General features: G+C 38.6%; 1 protein-coding gene across 3 annotated transcripts in view; it reads left to right on the forward strand.

The window, feature by feature from the left end:
- The window catches only part of bbs4 (Bardet-Biedl syndrome 4), a 21,219-nt gene continuing 1,773 nt past the window's right edge, over nucleotides 1–19,446 (forward strand). For 2 of the 3 annotated variants that reach the window (XR_013796411.1, XM_079602763.1), the window contains exons 1-15: nucleotides 1–80; nucleotides 884–935; nucleotides 1,692–1,771; nucleotides 1,857–1,920; nucleotides 3,215–3,326; nucleotides 3,477–3,549; nucleotides 4,174–4,227; nucleotides 4,447–4,574; nucleotides 8,182–8,236; nucleotides 8,546–8,614; nucleotides 8,882–9,034; nucleotides 9,109–9,280; nucleotides 16,675–16,744; nucleotides 16,839–16,983; nucleotides 18,730–18,943. Coding sequence is in view for 2 of the 3 variants with exons in the window: in XM_079602763.1 (XP_079458889.1) it covers nucleotides 57–80; nucleotides 884–935; nucleotides 1,692–1,771; nucleotides 1,857–1,920; nucleotides 3,215–3,326; nucleotides 3,477–3,549; nucleotides 4,174–4,227; nucleotides 4,447–4,574; nucleotides 8,182–8,236; nucleotides 8,546–8,614; nucleotides 8,882–9,034; nucleotides 9,109–9,280; nucleotides 16,675–16,744; nucleotides 16,839–16,983; nucleotides 18,730–18,943 (1,465 nt within the window). In the remaining variant the exon portion in view is untranslated. Of the gene's footprint in view, nucleotides 81–883; nucleotides 936–1,091; nucleotides 1,772–1,856; nucleotides 1,921–3,214; nucleotides 3,327–3,476; nucleotides 3,550–4,173; nucleotides 4,228–4,446; nucleotides 4,575–8,181; nucleotides 8,237–8,545; nucleotides 8,615–8,881; nucleotides 9,035–9,108; nucleotides 9,281–16,674; nucleotides 16,745–16,838; nucleotides 16,984–18,729; nucleotides 18,944–19,446 lie in introns of all 3 variants that reach the window. The other variant, XM_079602764.1, reaches the window with a different exon arrangement.

Below are 19,446 nucleotides of genomic sequence, written 5' to 3' on the forward strand. Positions count from 1 at the left end.
GCGGTGTTGCCATAGAGATAGAAGCGTCCGCCGGAAGTGAGGAGGAAAGGAGCGTGATGGCGGACGACGCGATGAAAACGGTGAGAAATTATGGATATTTTCATTAAATCGCTAAATCTCTTGCATTTAATACCTTTAATATGAACCAAGATCTTCTTTATGGTGGTTTATGGTAGTCTGTAACCGCTAAATTATTCCTATAACCGTTATTTACCTTCTCGTCAGATTAATTATATCTCCAAAGAGAAAACAATCTGAAAGATTGACATTTTAAATAACAAAAGTACGTTAACTTATCCTGTATTTTATTAATATTTCGTTGAATCTTGAAAAGCAAAGCCTGTCAATACAGACTTGCCTTAAAATCAAAATAAGCTTATATTTTAAATAAAGTCTGTTTTAGCACCATTAAGATGTATTGCATTGATGTGTCTTGACAGTCAAACTGTCATTACTGAAATGCATGTAAAGTGACGTAATTGTAAATAAGTCTTTTAATTTTCTAAAAAAATATTACGCCAGAACATGGTTATTCTCATGGCTTCTCTTGACAGAAAATTAAATATTAAATGCATAATATTTCTCAGCAGTCAAAGTGCACAACAATAAGACAAAATAAAATGTACACAAATTAAAACCAGCACACATGATTTGATTGATTGTGTTGACATATTGGTAACACTTTATTGTACAATATCCTTGTTACACATGTAGTTACTATAGTAATAAGAATAATTACTTGCGAGTCGCGACTAACCCTAAACCAAACCCTAACCCTATAGTAAGTACACTTAGTTAATTATTATTACTCAGTACCTAAACATATAATTGCACTGTAACAAGGACATCTTTAACTGATATATTTCTTCTTTTCTGTGAGTAGGATGTGCAGCTGCCCGCGGCCACAGACCTCAAGAAACCTCGTCTAAAGAAAGGTAAGATTATACATTTATAATATAAGTACTTTTAAAAATAAAGCTTTAAATGATAAAGTAATGCAAACCAAAACGGAAGCATTTTCACGTTCTCCACTTTTGGACGCCACTGAATCCATTCATCCTGTGGGTGGCGCTGTTTGCCTGTATTTTCAGTGAAGAGGATTATGGCTCAGAGGGAAAAGTCTGTCCAGGAATAGAACGGATTGAGATCAGATTTTGCCGGCGGGGGCTTGTAAGCAAGAGGAGAAAGATGCAGACGCTGCATGTCACAGCGGACGGCTCCTTTTGTTCGGGGGCCCGCTGGATTTGGGTCTTGTGTGGCCCCCCGTTGCGAGAAGACACCGCTGCGTCTCACAGCGAGCCTCTCTGCCCTCTTTTCTGCAGATTTTCAATGCCGCCTTTGATATTTGCATTTTCAAGATTAGTCCCGTTAATGTCCTACACAAGATGAAACGGCTTTTTATGTGGAAGCAGGCTCCTCTCTTTAATCTCTGGCCCCCCAAAAAAGTTTTTGAACAGTGAAGTCACACTTTAAAATGTCTTTGCATTTAGATAGGAAATATCAAGGAAAGGTTGCGCAAACACATTTTTACAAGCAAAACATTTGTCAGACAGACACATTCAAACACGCTGAGACTTCAAACATGAAGTGAACATTAAGATCCTGCAGAATTGGAAATGACTTTTTTTAAGTGCCTAGACTCTTTTGTATTGTTACGAGCTTATATAGATAGATTTTTCTTCTGTCTGCAGCTCCTGAGCTTCCGATTCTGGAGAGGAGAAACTGGCTTATACATCTGCATTACATCCGCAAAGATTATGAGACCTGCAAGGTAAAACCTGAACATCCTACAGAGCCAGAGGCAGTGTAGAGTACTCTTAATAAACGAAATTGATTTGTGTTCCTTCTGATTTCAGGCCATTATTAAAGAACAGCTGCATGAAACTCAAGGCATGTGTGAATATGCCGTGTATGTACAAGGTCAGTGAAAAATACACAGTAAACCGACTCTACCGATGTAAACGTCCTCAATGAAGTCAGTGTTACTGACTATAACTCTTAGGCTTCACATTTATTTATTTTTTTGAATTGAATTAGGGTTAGAGCTTGTGAAATATTGAATAAATGTTTGATTATTTTTTTACTTGCAATCATGTCTCAAATGTTCAAAATGATATAGTACCATAAAATTAGCACACGCCTGTACATGCAATACCCATATGACCTGCCATATTTGCCAGAATGTGCACTAAAAATCCAGAGAACATTGCATTAAAAAAAAATATATCCCACAATGCAGTGTTTTCACTTTCATTCTCAGTGTGACGAATGAACCAGAAGCAATATTATTGACTTAGTAGTTGTTTGAACTGCAAAATGGACGAAAAATGGACACATAAAATGCATTTATTGCCCAGCCCCCCCAAAAATTAGCTTTTTGGGTTTAAACAGGCAAATGCATAAGAGTGTATAGTTGGATCATTATTGCAGAGATTTATGTTTCTAGCATGTTATATATTTGGCATTAGTTTTTCTAAAGTAGACTTTAAATGTTGGGATGTTTTTCCATCACGAGGTGCATCAGTTTTTTGGTCCCGATCTTCAATGCTAGAGTCCAGCGCTCTGTAAAGTCTCCTCCAGCACGTCTCACAGACTTTCAGTGAATGTAAGATCTGGACTCCGAGGAGACGATTCATGTGTGAAAATGATTCTTCATGTTTCTTCACAACCATTCCTTCACAATCTGAGCCTGACGAATCTTGACATTGTCATCCTGGAATATGTTCATGATGTGTCTTCATACATGGTTGTTTAAGAAATGAAAAGCTACACACTCCATCAATTAGAGTTAGAAGAACTGTTGCCAAACATGCTAGAAATATACAGGTGAAACTCTTAGAAAAATTAGAATATGGTGCAAAAGTTCATTTATTTCAGTAATTCAACTTAAAAGGTGAAACTAATATATTATATAGACTCATTACATGCAAAGTCAGATATTTCAAGCCTTTATTTGTTATAATTTTGATGATTATGGCTTACAGCTTATGAAAACCTGTTCTAATTTTGAATTTGGGGTTTTCATAAGCTGTAAGCCATAATCATCAAAATTATAACGAATAAAGGCTTGAAATATATCACTTTGCAAGTTTCACCTTTTAAGTTAAATTACTGTGTAAATAAATGTACACAGTATACTGTGCAGTAAGCAAACAGGCAATGTGTCCCAGTTTATGCTGGTTATTAACTGGTGTGTGTGTGTGTGTGCGCGCAGCTCTGATCATGCGGTTAGAAGGGAAGATCCAGCAGTCTCTGGAGTTGTTTCAGAGTTGTGCAATCCTCAACCCCAAAAGCTCAGACAACCTCAAGCAAGTGGCGCGATCACTGTAAGCACCATTTCATACACACGAGCGCTGTTTAAAATATGCTTTATATGGTGTGTCTGTTTACCTGGTTTGGATCAGTGTAAACTGAATAGAAGTTGGTGAAGAAATATGTTAGCTTATTTCGTGAACTTTGTGTTACTTTCTGTTTAGTTTCCTATTAGGGAAGCACAAAGCTGCGGTTGAGGTTTATAATGAAGCAGCTCGTCTCAATCAGAAAGACTGGGTAAGTACACAAGTGTGTCTTTAAATGAGTAATCCACTGAAAAATCAATACTTACTCATTATTTACTCTGCCTTATCTTTTTTCAGACGCATATGCTGTTATTCTTTTTCAATAAAACACACAAGAATTTTCTTCACACAGCTCTTTTCCATACAATATTTATGTATTTAAATGGTTAGAGTCAGGGTTTATATTGTATTTAATTATTTAAATGATTAAGTTAGGGGGTCAGGGTTTATACTGTACATTTGTGTGTATTTTATGTATTTTTGTATTTAAATACAGTTAGGGCCAAGGTTTATATTGTATTTATTCATTTAAATGTGTTAATTTAGTGGTTAGGGTTTAGATTTTACTTATGTAAATTGTTAATTTATGAGTTTTATTTTATTTTATATTTTTGTGAATTTTAGTTAGTTAGATATTTGTATGTAAAAAAAAAATTATATTTAGTTTAAAATCCTCCTGAAGCTTAACAAGCCCCAGTTACCAATCGCTTTAATTATCCGAATTTTTTATTTTTTTTTGCTCCACAGGTCTGGTGTGACAAATAAATTGTGTGAACTTTCACTTTAATCGTCTGTAATTTAATGAGAATTAATATTTGATTATTTCTACCTGCAGGAGATCAGCCATAATCTCGGCATTTGCTACATCTACACCAAAGACTTCAGAAGTGTAAGATTCAGATCGTTCAGTCATATCTTTGTGGACATTTACCATATTATTATAGTAGTACATATGTCATGTAACACTCTTCCTTTACTTTTATTGATTATATAGAAGATTCCAGATTGAGCTGTGATGAAACGGCCTTTTGTCTGATGTATTTGAGTGAATTTGAATGGCATGTCCTCAGCTGATGTTGTGTTAAACATGTTCTCTCTGTGTCTGCAGGCAGAAGAGCAGTTAAACTTGGCGTTACAGCTGAATAAACACGATCTGACCTTCATGATGCTGGGAAAAATCCACTTACTGCAGGGGGACACGGAGAAAGCCATCGACGTCTACAAGAGCGCTGTGGAGTACGTCTCAATACACATCCTCACTTTTAAGGGGCCATCTTTAATACCGTTGTAGTAGCATTTGTGACCCTGGACCACACAACTTGAGATTTATACATCATCTGAAAGCTGAATAAATAAGCTTTCCATTGATGTATGGTTTGTTAGGATAGGACAATATTTGGCCGAGATACAACTATGAAAATCTGGAATCTGAGGATGCAAAAAAATGGAAACATTGAGAAAATCTCCTTTAAAGTTGTGCATTTATGTTCACGATTGTGCTGCATTCACTCACAAAAATACATGTTTTATATATTTACGGTAGGAAATTTACTGAACATGATCTTTACTTAATATCCTAATGATTTTTGGCATAAACGAAAAATCTATAATTTTGACCCATACAATGTATAGTTGGCTATTGCCACAGATATACCCGTGCGACTCGAGACTGGTTTGTGATCCAGTGTCACATTTTATCCAAACCATCATAGTTCTTGCACTAGTTTAAATTCACAGAGAGCATCCACTAAAGTTTGGTGAACACGCATTCGTGTTCGCTCAAAAACATGTTTCATGTGTGAACATCATGCTTTTCATGTGGAGGTCATGAGACTTGAAGTCGTGAACGTTCGGGTTTTGAAGCTGCGTGACTCGAGCACTGATATATTATCGTATATTAATTTTCCTCTTGAAGAAGTGTCTGGAGTGTTTTGTGGTGACTTACCCAGAATGCATTGCGACAGATTTTTCGGTCATGTTCTGCACAGCGCGAGTAAAGATGTACGAGACCGAGTTTTGTTGTCAGAGAGGAACTTCAGACGCCTAGAGATGCTCTCAGCGTGTCGCTCTGCCACGGCGCAGATAAGACGCCCAAGGCAGCAAAGCATGCTGGGATCCGTGAAGCGCTCATAGCTGTAATTAATCACATTTACTGTCTCACTGTGACCGCTCTAACATCTCCCTTTTCTTTTTCTCTCTCTACCTCTTCGTTTTCATCTTTCTCTTTGTCTTCTCAAGAAAACCCTGAGGACTTGCTGAAGTCTGTCTTTTCTCCTTAAAGGGACGGTTCACCAAAAGACTGTCATTATTTACTCACCCTCATGTTGTCCAAACCCGCATGACTTTCTTTCTTCAGTGGAAAACAGAAGTAGGCTAAATCTTCCCGCTGCTCTTTCCATGCAACGAAAAATCAACGACTGTCAAGCTTATATATATATATATGTATGAAGACTTCAGATGCAAAAGCCTCTAATGCCATCTGAAATTTTCTTCTAAAATGAGCATTTTTATCAAGCTCGTATATTTAGGTTCAGTAATTTCAGTTTAATGACAATTAATAGGTCATTTTCATTGCTATTAAAGTGAAATAACTGAACATAAACATACAAGCTTAATAAAAATGATCATTCTAGAAGAAAATTTTAGATGGCACTTAGAGGCTTTTGCATCTGAAGTCTTATATATATATATAAAAAATATAATTATTTTATCTTCATTCATTTATATATATATATATTTAACAATATATTTAAATATTTATTATTATTATTATTCTTTATTAATGGAGTATTTAATGTGTAATTTAATATAATTTTTTATATGAATTGTTTTTCTAAAAATGTGTGCATTGTGTAAATAGTTTACAATTAAAAAAGTTTTGACAATATATATTGTAATAATAATTGTAATTATTATTATTATTATTATTATACAAATATATATAAATAAATATATTTTTACATGAATATATATATATATAAAATAAAAATAAGTTTAGATACTGTGTATTACAGTTAAAATAATTTCACATTATATATTAATAATAATAATTATTTTCATTATGATAATGAGTATATGAGAATGATAATAATGAGTATCTGGTAAAATAATAATAATAATGCTGAATTGTAATCAAAATTATGTCAAAATGCAAAAGCTTTTAAAAATAGCCTTCATTATCTTAAAGCATAATATCATTTCTGATTTCTTTCTTTTGATTTGGGGGCGTCAGTGATGGCCAACGACACTAGTCCTAATGTTTTTTATGTTCTCGAGCTCTATTTACATCGATTGTATATTTTCTCCTTTAGAGAAAGTCTTTGTAGTTTTAAACAACCTGAGGGTGAATAAATAATGACAGAGTTTTTATTTTCGGGTCAGCTAACGTACTCCTGCAAAGACACTTTTTTTAATGTTCAACAAATGAAAGTGCAAAAGGAATCACTAATCCGCTTTTCTCAGCGGGAATCCAACGATTTGATGACTCTTGATTACTGTTGTTGACTTTCCTCTCTTCCCGGAGAGCAGACTCTGAAGATTCTCCTCCTCTTGTTCACACACACACTCTGTGAGTCTGGCTCAGATATCTGAGAACTGCGGGGAGCTTTAAGTGTGTGTGTGTGTGTGTGTGTGTGTTTGAGATCTCCTCATTACCGCAGCCCTCCCACTGAGCTGATGAATTAGTAACGTGCAGCAGTGGGACGCTCCATAATGAGAGGAGCTTTCAGAGATCCCACATTTCCACCCGTTCACCTCACTATAGCGGGAAGATGTGCCTCACAGCCAGCATGAATTAATAACAGCTCGCTGCTGGCATGAGCCGCTCATACACACACGTGATCGATGAGACCCGAGAAAAGCCTGCTTTCATCATTCTCAAGTGTGTCACTCACCACAGTGTGATGGAGTCAAGCAGGACATCATTTCTGAATTAATATGCTTTAGTCCTGGAACAGCAACTAATCAACGCAACGCTTTCAATCAGATTATAGGAACTCAAATCTGATTGGTCGACTGAAGTGTGATTAAGTCAGATTAAGCTGAAAGGAAGGAATAGTTCATCCATTTACAATGCATGGTTTTTCATATCTTTATGACATATTTTCTTCCATGAAACACAAAAGGAGACGTTTAGCCCAATGTTGACGCTGCTCGTTTCCATACAGTGAGAGTTAATGGTGTCGTAACTGGAACATATTGAATTATAAGGCGTTATTTGTTGAGTAACTGATGACAACATTTACATATTAGTCCGTGTTATCATATTAAACTGGTTTGTGAGTTGATAAAAAGCTGGTAATTAATGAAATCATAAAAATTAAATACATTAATAAATACATTTTAGATAAAAAAAATTTAAATTAAATAAAACATTACATTTTAAAACATTTAATTTGTTTACCTTAGGTAATATGACCATTAACCAACATACTGGAAACTGTGAACGTGAATTTGTTATTATTTTGAAATATTAACTTTAAATCTTCAAGTAAATATTTTAGGTCGACTGACAAAAAAACGGTTGAGAATCACTGCATTACTCTGTAAAAAAAAAAAACTTGGATGTTTAAGTAATTTCAACTTAAATTACTTTAAACTGACTTAAAAAATTAGTTGAATCTTGTATAACTTATATTTGATGAGTTAAAGCAATGTAAAAACGTATGTTGTCGTGTATTATTGATCATATACTTTTTTACAGTGTACAGTAATGACAATTTTCAGGAAAATAATGTCAGAATGTAAAAGATCTTTAAACATGCTTCATTTTCTTTAAGCAGAATATCATTTCTACCCTCTTGATTTAGATTTTGGGCTGAAATATTGATGTTATCTCTATCAGGTTTTCTCCTGAGAACACGGAGCTGTTGACCACGCTGGGACTGCTGTACATGCAGGTGAGGGACGAGTCTGTGACGCTGTACTAATCATTCATGCCTCCAGTTTGATTACAGACAGATGTGATTAGAGATTTTTACTAGCAATGATTCTTTTGATCAAATTCCTAAAAATGTCTTTTCTTAGTGTATACACATAAAATGTAAGTCTGTGGATGATAAAATCGCATATATTTATATTGAAAGCTAGAAAATGTAAGGTGTACAGTTAGAAACCCCTAGCATCACCCTGTGTCCGGTTGCATAATAAACACAGTAAATGTGTGTGTTATTCTTGTCTTTGTCCACTTCTGTCTCCTCTCTCATTAGCTTGGGAAACACCAGAAAGCCTTTGAGCACCTCGGGAACGCTCTGACATACGACCCCAATAACTTCAAGGTGGGATGCGTGAGAATGTGTGTGTGTGTTCCTGTATGTAATTCTCATCACCGTTATATATCCCATTCCCAACATGTATATTTTGTTTGGAATTTCTTATTACAGTCACAAAAATCATGGAGACAATGGCTCTCATTCACTGATAATTGCGTACACTATTTTATACCTATTATTAAATATGGGCTAAAATATATATATATATTTTTTTGCATTCTCCCAATCGGTTGTTGCTCGTGTGTGTGTGTCTCTGTGTGTGTGTGTGTTCAGGCCATCCTCGCGGCCGGCAGTATGATGCAGACTCATGGAGATTATGACGTGGCCATGAACAAGTATCGCGTCGCGGCATACGCTGTCCCCGAGAGCCCCCCGCTCTGGAATAACATCGGCATGTGCTTCTTCGGCAAAAAGAAATACGTAGCTGTGAGTATGACAGACTATCACTAGAACATTTTCTAGCTTTCATCCCCTGTTGATTTCATGCTTCTCTCCTCCAGGCCATCAGCTGTCTGAAGAGGGCCAACTATCTGTCTCCGTTTGATTGGAAGATCCTGTACAATCTGGGTTTGGTTCACCTCACCATGCAACAGTACGCATCAGCTTTCCACTTCCTGAGCGCCGCCATCAACCTGCGGCCACGCATGAGCGAGCTCTACATGCTTCTCGCCGGTAAATATTTGTTTTCAGACACCTGGTTTCAAGCAAATATTGGGATATCACATTAAAAAATAAACACTGGATGGAAACTCAAATATTGAGGCGGATAACTTTTTTATTTGATAAGAACACATGTATAAACTACGATGGAAACACATTTCACTGAATAAATCCCTTGAAAAAACTCACATGACTTCACTTTAACAGTGGATATAACTGAACTAACCAGCGGACCAATCAGATGAGATGAAAACATATGACTGACATTGAACGTGACAAAATAACTGTTCTGGTCATGGATATGTACCGGTAGTTAACTTGCAATAAAAAGTGCCTCAAAACAAGTTTTAAAGATTGGATGTGTTGTGGAAAATTACTCAATATTAAAACCTGGATGAAGGAGACAAAGTCGATTCTCAAGAGATTAAACAAAGTATTTTATTTCATGCATGAAATAAGCGTTCAACATACAGACAGTGTCTAAGTATGAGAAGGCCCATGGCATTCTCACGCAGAGAGCATCTGACATGAGAAGGCGAAGGCTAGTCCCTTTCGCCAAGGTTATATACCCTAACACACCCTGTGTAAAAATCCTTTGTTACCTTAAATGGAGATGTCTTAGCTCATTATCTCATGTCCAACCCAAATTCTAACTGGTCTGAGCAACGTCATGTCTGCAAAAGTTTCCTGTTTCTTAGCTGCTGCTCTGTTTCACACATCTTGTCTATCTTTAGTTCGATCAAAGCTGCGCACATATTTTTCACACTTATAGTACAAAAAGTCACTTGCTACTTAGTTCTTCTTAGAACATATTGTTCCTGCAAGCCTATTCCAACTTATGCATGTCTGGTTACATATTTTATTATTGTGCTTTAGCTTATATGATTATATTCCTTTAAATGCTTATGAGTAAATGAAAGTTCAACGTTAATACAAGTTGTACCCATACAAAAGCAAAAGAAACACATCTAAATGTAAAATTTCCATAACAATCCCCCATATGTTCATTCAAAGAACATACACACAATTTTACATTTACTCTTCCATAATCATAGTAATTCACAACAGGTAAATTTTTCCATGGTTACTTAATTTCCTAGTCAAACTCATGTTCGCTCTTGTTCTCATAATCCTCATCATCATCATCATCAGCCACTGAAACATTAACTTCGTCCTCTGGTGCCCTACGTATCATTGTTGTGTATTCCCCTGTATTCATTCTCACCATTGTGGCAGTCACTGCCTTAGCAGTGATTCTAGAAATACAATTCATTAAACATGGAATCATTAAAAGAAAAATCAAAATGAAAATCAAACATCCGATTGGCATAATCGTACTTATTAACAATTTCGTCCACCCCTGCAGGCCCAAGAACCAATTATCTAGTGAAGATTACATTTCCTCTGGAGTGGCTATGGCCATTTTCATGTGTTCTATTATGTCTGATACATTTTGATAGACGTCAGTCAAATTAAAACAACAAGAGGTTCCTAACATTTTGCATATTTTCGAATAAACCTCCGTTCCTACATCTAAAAGTCCTGGATAACAGCACCCCATCCATTTCTTAGGAAGGGTGTGCACATACTGTTCAAGCTGTTGTCTCTCCGAGGTCATCGTCGTCACCTGGACATGTGATATTTGTACCATTAGATGTTATACATTTGTTATTATTCATGATTATCGTGGTTTTACAGTGTGCTGTACCAGCCATTATTGCCCCTTGTTGGGTCCCTAATTTACATAGACATACGTCGCCTAATTGCGGTTTCACTGCCCATACATTGTCAAAGTCTCTAGTGCTGTGTTCTGATGGGTTCTGACTTTTGACTTTCTTTGGAGATAATTTGATTTCTATAGAATTTTCACATTCAGTAATTTCTACATAGTACATGGAATTAACCCTATTAATTCTCCTAAATTTTCAGTGATTTCTTCTAATTCCAAAAACTCTGGCATCACTCTAATATTCTAATTTAATCACCCTGAAGTGAGACATACCCCGCCTTGGTCAATAGACCCTCTCTGATAGCATCCTGATTACCTCCGTACACATATTGCCCTTGACATGGATCCTTACAAAAATACATGGTCTTACCCCATTTTCCCTTTGTCATTTTCACCTCTATATGCTATCATCTCGTGCTAGGCTTACAGATAAGATTTAGTGACCACTTGCCACACATTACAACCTTGTCAGGCGAGAAAATGTTCTTGTTTGAACGATATCCGTCCCGTTTCTCGATGTATTTTTGGTCTCAGGGCAGGTCTAGTTGATATGATCAGACAGGTTATTTCAATGCCCACGCCGTTAAAGTTCCACAAAGTCCTTGATACAGTTCTGACCACTCCTGAAATTGCACAATCGTCTCTTACTATTGATTCGTCTGCTCTCCAGTGACGGTGGTTTTCAAATTGGTAACCTACGGGATGACACGTCTCTGGTTAGTCTGATCTCTGTTTGGCACTCGTTAGCTTTGAGTGGGATTCTTCTTCCGTTGCAGCTACCGCATGAGCTAGATCCTCGACTTTCACCGCATTTTGAGTTGTCAGCAAAACCTGGAATGGTCCCTGTCACCTTTTCGCCTTCCAATGCTTTCGTCTCAGATCCTTTATCAACACGAACTCTCCTCGGAAGCTGTGCAGGGCCGTCTCAGCTGGCTCTGGAACTGCTGCCTGGACCTGTTTTGAGTTATCACAGAACACCTTATCCAGCTCAACACAATATTGCAACATGTCATGCTCACAAATAGTGGTGTCAGGCAATGTTCGAGGATTTCGTGCCTCCCAGTCCATCTGAGGTGGGCGAGCAAACAGAATCTCAAATGATGAGAGCTGTGCGCGTCCCCTCTTTCTCATTCTCATGTAAGTTAGCTCCTCCCGCTTCCGGATGTACCCAGGAATGCTTCAACTGCTGAAATTGCACTGTTTACAAAATGTGAACCATTGTCACTTAATAATTTTTTCAGGATTTGAAATTCCCATGGTGGGATAATTTCTTGTAGGAATAGTTTTGCCATTCCTTTTTTAATCTGCCTTTGTTGTTGGCATGGCTTCTACCCATTCTGAAAACATGTCGACTGCCACTATGCAGTATCTCTTTTTGTCAGATTTTGATAATTCAATATAATCGAGCATTACATTTGAGAATGGTCTCTGCGGCCTGGGATGCCCCCCTGTCTCATTGCCTGACCCCTGCCCACATTGTTAATACCACAAATCAAAACATCTGCTGCAAAAATCTGCTGCCACTGTGGAAAAAAACTTTGGTAAATCAGTTATTTTGCATAATAGTAAACATCTCCATTTGTTTCTGGGGCCCCATTGTCCATTTTTATATTCACGGCCTGCCTTCTTCCATTTCTCTTTATCATAGGCAGAAGCGTGTTGTTTCATCGCTTCTGTCACCTAGTTCCTCATTCAGCCGTATTGCTATGGTTATCTGAACAGGAAGTCGAGCTGCAGCCTTCTCTGCTGATCTGTTTTCTTTTTCAATGGATACTGCATTTTCTTTTTGGTCTATAGTCGGATTTGGTCTTTATTTGAATCGGCTCACAATCTGCAATCAGACCTACATCATTTTTTATCAGTAGCCCATAAACATTTTGGAAACTCTCTCCAACCCGTCTGTTATGACAGGGAGTTGTGTTAATCTCAGTCTGTTTAGTTTCACTTCCTCATCCAACACTGTGACTGCTCTCAAACTTCTGTGTTTCATGACATGGCTATTTTTGGTACCTTCATTTTGGCAGATCATTCTTTTTTTTTGATCTATTATGACCCAGTCGGTCAGTTCATGGCACCTGGCCATGAAGGGACCCGCGTCACGCCATTCAGCCTTCACTGGTTTGGCCAGCGATATGAGGCTTGTGCATTTTCCATGTCATAAAACACTGTCTGTTTGTCAGTCAATTTCACATTCAAAACACACCATTGGTCAGTCCAATACACATAGTCAGTCGTCACAATTTCTATGTCAACATTAAATCATTGCTGCGCATATTCATCATCATGATCAGTGCTTACATGAGAAGTGCAATGTAAATCTGAGTCTCTCATAGATTCAGAAGATGGCAACACTCTGTCATGAGCCGCTTTGTGGTCAGACATGTGTCAGAAATTTGCCATTCATATACAAACAGAGAAAAATCCTCTGTGCTTTCAGTTTCATGCGTCATTCTCATGTCAGCTGATAAGCCCTGATCACCACAGTAAACAAAAACACCCTACTTACAAAGTAAATCCCTTCGCATTAAATTCACTGGACATAACTTAGTAATTTAAAAAACAATGCACATTATTATTTTATTTTTCCCCTTCAATTAAACACTCAAGTGTTTTCGAATATTGTTCTATGACCACATGACCAGTTGCACTTCTGGAAGAAGTCGTCTTCCCAGATAGTGGAACTGGTTTTTCAAACTTTGTCGCTTTAATTACCAAATTGGAAGCTCCCGTGTCAAGCAGAAATAGTAAAGATACGTCATTAACAGTCATTTCTATCAAGGGTAAAGAAATATGAGTCTTATAGAAAACCCTAGCAAGCAAGTCTTCATTGCATAGAGCAGAAATCAGAAAATAAAGGTAAATTATACTCATCAGTTGGAGAGACAGGAACCCCGTCGCTCACCCCCTCCTCCTCCTTTCAATCCGCCTGATTCCTGCCTTTGCCGTGTGGGCAATCATTATACCAATGTCCTTTAAGTCCACATTTGAAACATTTGTCTGGATCATAGGGCTCTTGGCGTTGTTGTTGACAGTTTGGTCCTTTTCCACGACCACGTCCTCTGCCTCTTCCTCTGCCATTGCCTCTCTGGTTCATTTGGTGATGGTTGGAGTTGTTGTTGCCCATATACACACCTTGCATTGTCACCAGGGCCAACATGAGGTCTTTGTCTTGCTTGGCTGCGTTGATTTTTCGCTGCACTTTCATGATGTCTTGCGTGTCGTCTCATTTCTGCTGTCGAGGCCAGTTGCCATCCGACACAGCTCTTTTGAATTGCTTTTGAAATGTCACTGTCCAATCCATCCCAGAACAAAGTCTTTACCTTCATTTTCTGGAGGGCTGCAGAGCGGTGGTGGTTGTTCGTGTGGTGCGTTAGGAACTGCGTGATCCCGTCCTTCTGCGGCTGCTGGAATCTGGTTAGGATTGCGAGGAGGTGGAAGATGAGCCGGATACATCCTGTCCTCCTATCTTATTCTCACAAAACAAAAACAAACAAAAAAAAACAATGCCATAATAGGGAGAAGAAGAAACAATGTCAGACGTCATTTTTCAAAGATATGTCATTTTTAAGATTGCATAATGCGTTTCTCTATGTGTCTTGTCTTTCCTCTTGACAACGTGAGTAGACCAATTTTGCTTTTGTTTTTGTCAAATGTGACACGCTTAAACCCCCATTGAACCCATATTGCTCTTTTAAATACGGCACATATTCATGATACCAAATTCCTATTGCTTTGTCCATTATTTTTTATGAACCCTTCGAGAAATCAACCTGTTCTCCATCCTTCTTTTTTGAATTTCCGTTACCCATTTTTACTTAGACAATTTTGTTTGTTCAATTTCCCTATATTAATTAATTTTATTAATCCATATTTGCGTATTTTTATTTATTATTTTATTACTTTATATTTACCTATAAATTTTCCTCTTTCCTTCTTCTTAATCAACAGTATTTATATTTGCGTATTTAAATATCTTCCCCCGCGTGGTCACCACGCACTATATTTACTGTGTTAATTCTCCTCTCAACGTGGCCACCACGACCTGCCTAAATTCGTCAATCTAGGACTTTCAAAATTGCTTGCCTCCGTCGATGCAGGTCTTTCCCAAACAAGTGCCTCCTCTAATGTCCGAACCTTACTATCAGCTTATTTCGAACGAGCACCTTGTCTGGTGTTTGAGAAATTTTCTATCAGACCTATTCTCAAAACTCTGGCCCTTTTAGAGAAGAATTAACACATGGCATTTGAGAACTTACTTTTAGGCTTATTCTCAAACCCTGTTTGGAAACGCTTATTCCAAAACTCTGACCCTTTTAGAAAAAATATTCAATACGCAAATAATTTTCTTATCCACCATGTGAATAATTTAAATTTTCTCTCACCGTCTTGTGAGTCTCACTGTCTGTGAGTTCTTTAATTGCGTCCACCTAGGTCGTCGTGAGGAGTTGAACAATTCTCTTTCCTCAAGCTTGAGGATATTGAGCCGTAGAGTGTTCTCTCGGGATGGCCAGTCAACTGTTCCCCTCACGACGATCATCGGTTTTGCAATCGCATCCTCGTCGCCATTTGTTGTGGAAAATTACTCAATATTAAAACCTGGATGAAGGAGACAAAGTCGATTCTCAAGAGATTAAACAAAGTATTTTATTTCATGCATGAAATAAGCGTTCAACATACAGACAGTGTCTAAGTATGAGAAGGCCCATGGCATTCTCACGCAGAGAGCATCTGACATGAGAAGGCGAAGGCTAGTCCCTTTCGCCAAGGTTATATACCCTAACACACCCTGTGTAAAAATCCTTTGTTACCTTAAATGGAGATGTCTTAGCTCATTATCTCATGTCCAACCCAAATTCTAACTGGTCTGAGCAACGTCATGTCTGCAAAAGTTTCCTGTTTCTTAGCTGCTGCTCTGTTTCACACATCTTGTCTATCTTTAGTTCGATCAAAGCTGCGCACATATTTTTCACACTTATAGTACAAAAAGTCACTTGCTACTTAGTTCTTCTTAGAACATATTGTTCCTGCAAGCCTATTCCAACTTATGCATGTCTGGTTACATATTTTATTATTGTGCTTTAGCTTATATGATTATATTCCTTTAAATGCTTATGAGTAAATGAAAGTTCAACGTTAATACAAGTTGTACCCATACAAAAGCAAAAGAAACACATCTAAATGTAAAATTTCCATAACAGATGCCACATTCCTCACAAACTTTATTAAATCCAGCAAATCTTTGAATCACATTTAATACCAAATAAATTCTGTGATGCACAACAAAAAAACGTATGTGACATCGCCTCAACAGTTGATGTGATTGGATAACTGGACTAACCAGCGGACCAATCGCATCGCAGCATCTCAAATGTTGGGTTTGGTGGTTCTGAAACGCCCGAGTCAAAGTCTGTCATCAGAAGCATCTCACACGACTGCGTTCCCATACAATGAGACACAAGTCATTTATGGTGTACGAAAAAGAGCCACACTTCCATTTTGTATTACAGATATTTTGCACCAGTTTCTCAGGAAGTGCCGATTTTGTTAATAATAAATATTTACTTAATCAAATATATTGTTATTAGTTGTTAAAGTCATGTTTCTTAAAGATCAGTGTAAGTGTGAGAATCCAGTTGAATTAGAATTTGATGATTATTTGTGCTCTGACCTTCATCAGTTGCCCTGACCAACCTGGATGACGCGGATAACGCCCGCAGGTCTTACGAGCAGGCGGTTCAGCTCGATGAGTATGTTCTCAAACCCTGATCAGTGCTGGGAAATCTGCAGTGTACATGAGCTAATGCAGAGCTAGAGTTTAAGTGAGTGAACTTTGTCTGGCAGGTCAAACCCGCTGGTGAACCTGAACTTTGCGGTGTTCCAGTTTAATCAGGGCGATAAGAAGGCCGCGCTGCAGCAGTACCAGGAGATGGAGAGGAAAGTCAACGCTCAGGTTGAGGATAACAGCAACACGGAGTTTGACCCTGAGGTACTGACGCCTAGTCTAATTCTGGACCAGAACTGGTCACTTAGGGTGCTTTCACACCGGCCTCATTTAGTTGGGTTGAATCGCACTGGAGTTCGTTGTGCGGTTGGTTTGCGCAGGTGTGAATGCAGCAGTCGCACTCGCCACTCGGGTGCGCGGACCAAACTAGCGGGTGCGCTTTCAAACGAACTCTGGAGCGAACCGTTTGTGGTGAGAACGTGATCCGACCTCGAACAGACCCAACTGCCAAAGAACTGCACATTTTTGGCCTAAACCAGCTGCCGTAGTCAGCTGCGCTGTGCATTATGTCACTGTTTAGCAACATTAATGCACGCCTCCTCCTGAAGCTATATAATAAACTGTGACCAGGGATACAATCAGCCCAGTCGTCTCTCCATCCATAGTAAACATTTTTTTAAATTTTCCTTCTTTTTGTTTACTTCCAAGAGTTGGAATTTCCCCGCATGTTAATTCTAAGTGCAGTTATGGAAATACGTTCAAGACACATATGGAACCACATCTTGAATTTATAACCAGCAGCCATATCACCCTGTAGCCCAAGACTGGTTTCCCACTGAAGCTAAGCGGGGCTGAGCCTGGTTAGTACTTGGATGGGAGACCTCCTGAGAAAACCAGGTTGCTGCTGGAAGAGGTGTTAGTGAGGCCAGCAGGGGGCGCTCACCCTGTGGTCTGTGTGGGTCCTAATGCCCCAGTGTAGTGACGGGGACACTATACTGACAAAGAGCGCCGTCCTTCGGATGAGACGTTAAACCAAGGTCCTGACTCTCTGTGGTCATTAAAAATCCCAGGATGTCTTTCGAAAGAGTAGGGGTGTAACCCCGGCATCCTGGCCAAATTTGCCCAGTGGCCTCTGTCCATCATGGCCTCCTAATCATTCTCCTATATATACGAATTGGCTTCATCACTCTGTCTCTTCTCCACCAGTAAGCTGGTGTGTGGTGGGCGTTCTGGCGTTCTTTTTTATTACTCTAATACAGTGACAAAAATCATATTATATAAATATTGGTTCTAAAAACTGTCGATTAGAATTTTGTATTTGGTTTTATTTCTTTCTTTCATTTAATGTTGCTGTTTGAGCGTGAAAAATGTCTGCTACGTTTCAAAGTCCGTCCAGTGGGAGTTCTTCTCTATATCAGTGTCAGTGTTTCTGAACTTCTGAAACGCCTCCATTGTAGTCTTGAGTTTCTCTCGGGAACGAACACGTCTCAATATTCCTCATTATAATAATTAATACGCAGAATAAAGGGGCGGGGCCTGGTTGAGTTAGTTAGTAGTGTGTTGAAACTGCCGGTTATGAAAAGGGGCGGGACATTTCCCAAACACACTCGAAGCGCTCGACCAATCACAACACACTGCTCCAGCTGACCAATCAGAGCACAGAGTGCTATTCAGAAGGAGGGGCTTCATAGAGACAGGAAGTAAACAGTGTTACTGTCAGACTGTGAAGAGAGGAGCCGCAACAATGGAGAATATGAGGAAAATAATCAACATTCAAGCAGGAAAACCTGATCTAGTAGAGACTAAAAACAACATCAAGACTTATATAATATATAATATAGGCATAATTTAGCCTCTTTTAATGTAAAATAATTTCTAAACATTTTTATTTATTTATTTTTGCATTCTCACAATTTGATCCTCATTATATCAATCTGGTAATTAGTAAAAATGATGTTTTTTGCTCACATTGCTGTGAATCACAGGCGATCTCGTGTCTTTCTCACACAGATGGTTGAAATGGCTCAGAAAATAGGCACTGCTCTACAGACGGGTGAGAACCTGTACTGGAGCAAACCGGGCAAAGACGGCAAGACCAGCCACCGGTCCTCCTCCTCCTCCAGCAAAGCCAGCAGCTCCCAGCAGCCCCTGGGCACCAACCAGGCCCTGGGTCAGGCCATGTCTTCAGCCGCCGGCTACAGCAAGAGCATGCAGATCGCCACAGGTGCAGGACCCCTCAACTTACACTGACTAAAGCCGAGTGCACACTGTGCGATTCATTATAGTCCTTTACGATTGTTGCTTGTCAGACTGTACGAACATGATCCTCGCTGTAAGCCATGTCACACTGTAAGATCTCAGCTGTCATTAATGTCACACTGTACGAAGACGCATTAATCAATGACGCGTTCGGTGATGTGAGCTGCGTTACACGCGGGATTGAAATGGTTGTTGCAAAGAAATCTCTAACGTTAATTTTGGTCTTTGTTTGAAAAAAGGTGACGTGGTCGTAGGCGAATCACTGCAGGACTGCGAGTCAAATCTTCTGATACCGCCAGAAATTCGTCGGAGTTCAAATTTGATCGCAATTAATCGGCTGTCGGTGAACATGTCAAACTAACGATCAAAGACTTCAGATTTGAGCCTAGGATCAGAGGAATCTTTTAGCATTTGCTAAATTTGTCTCAGACGGTCAAATCGTGGCCAAAATCATACAGTGTGCACCCG

This window comes from Phoxinus phoxinus (genome assembly GCF_949152265.1).
Source record: "Phoxinus phoxinus genome assembly, chromosome: 25".
NCBI lineage: Eukaryota > Metazoa > Chordata > Actinopteri > Cypriniformes > Leuciscidae > Phoxinus > Phoxinus phoxinus.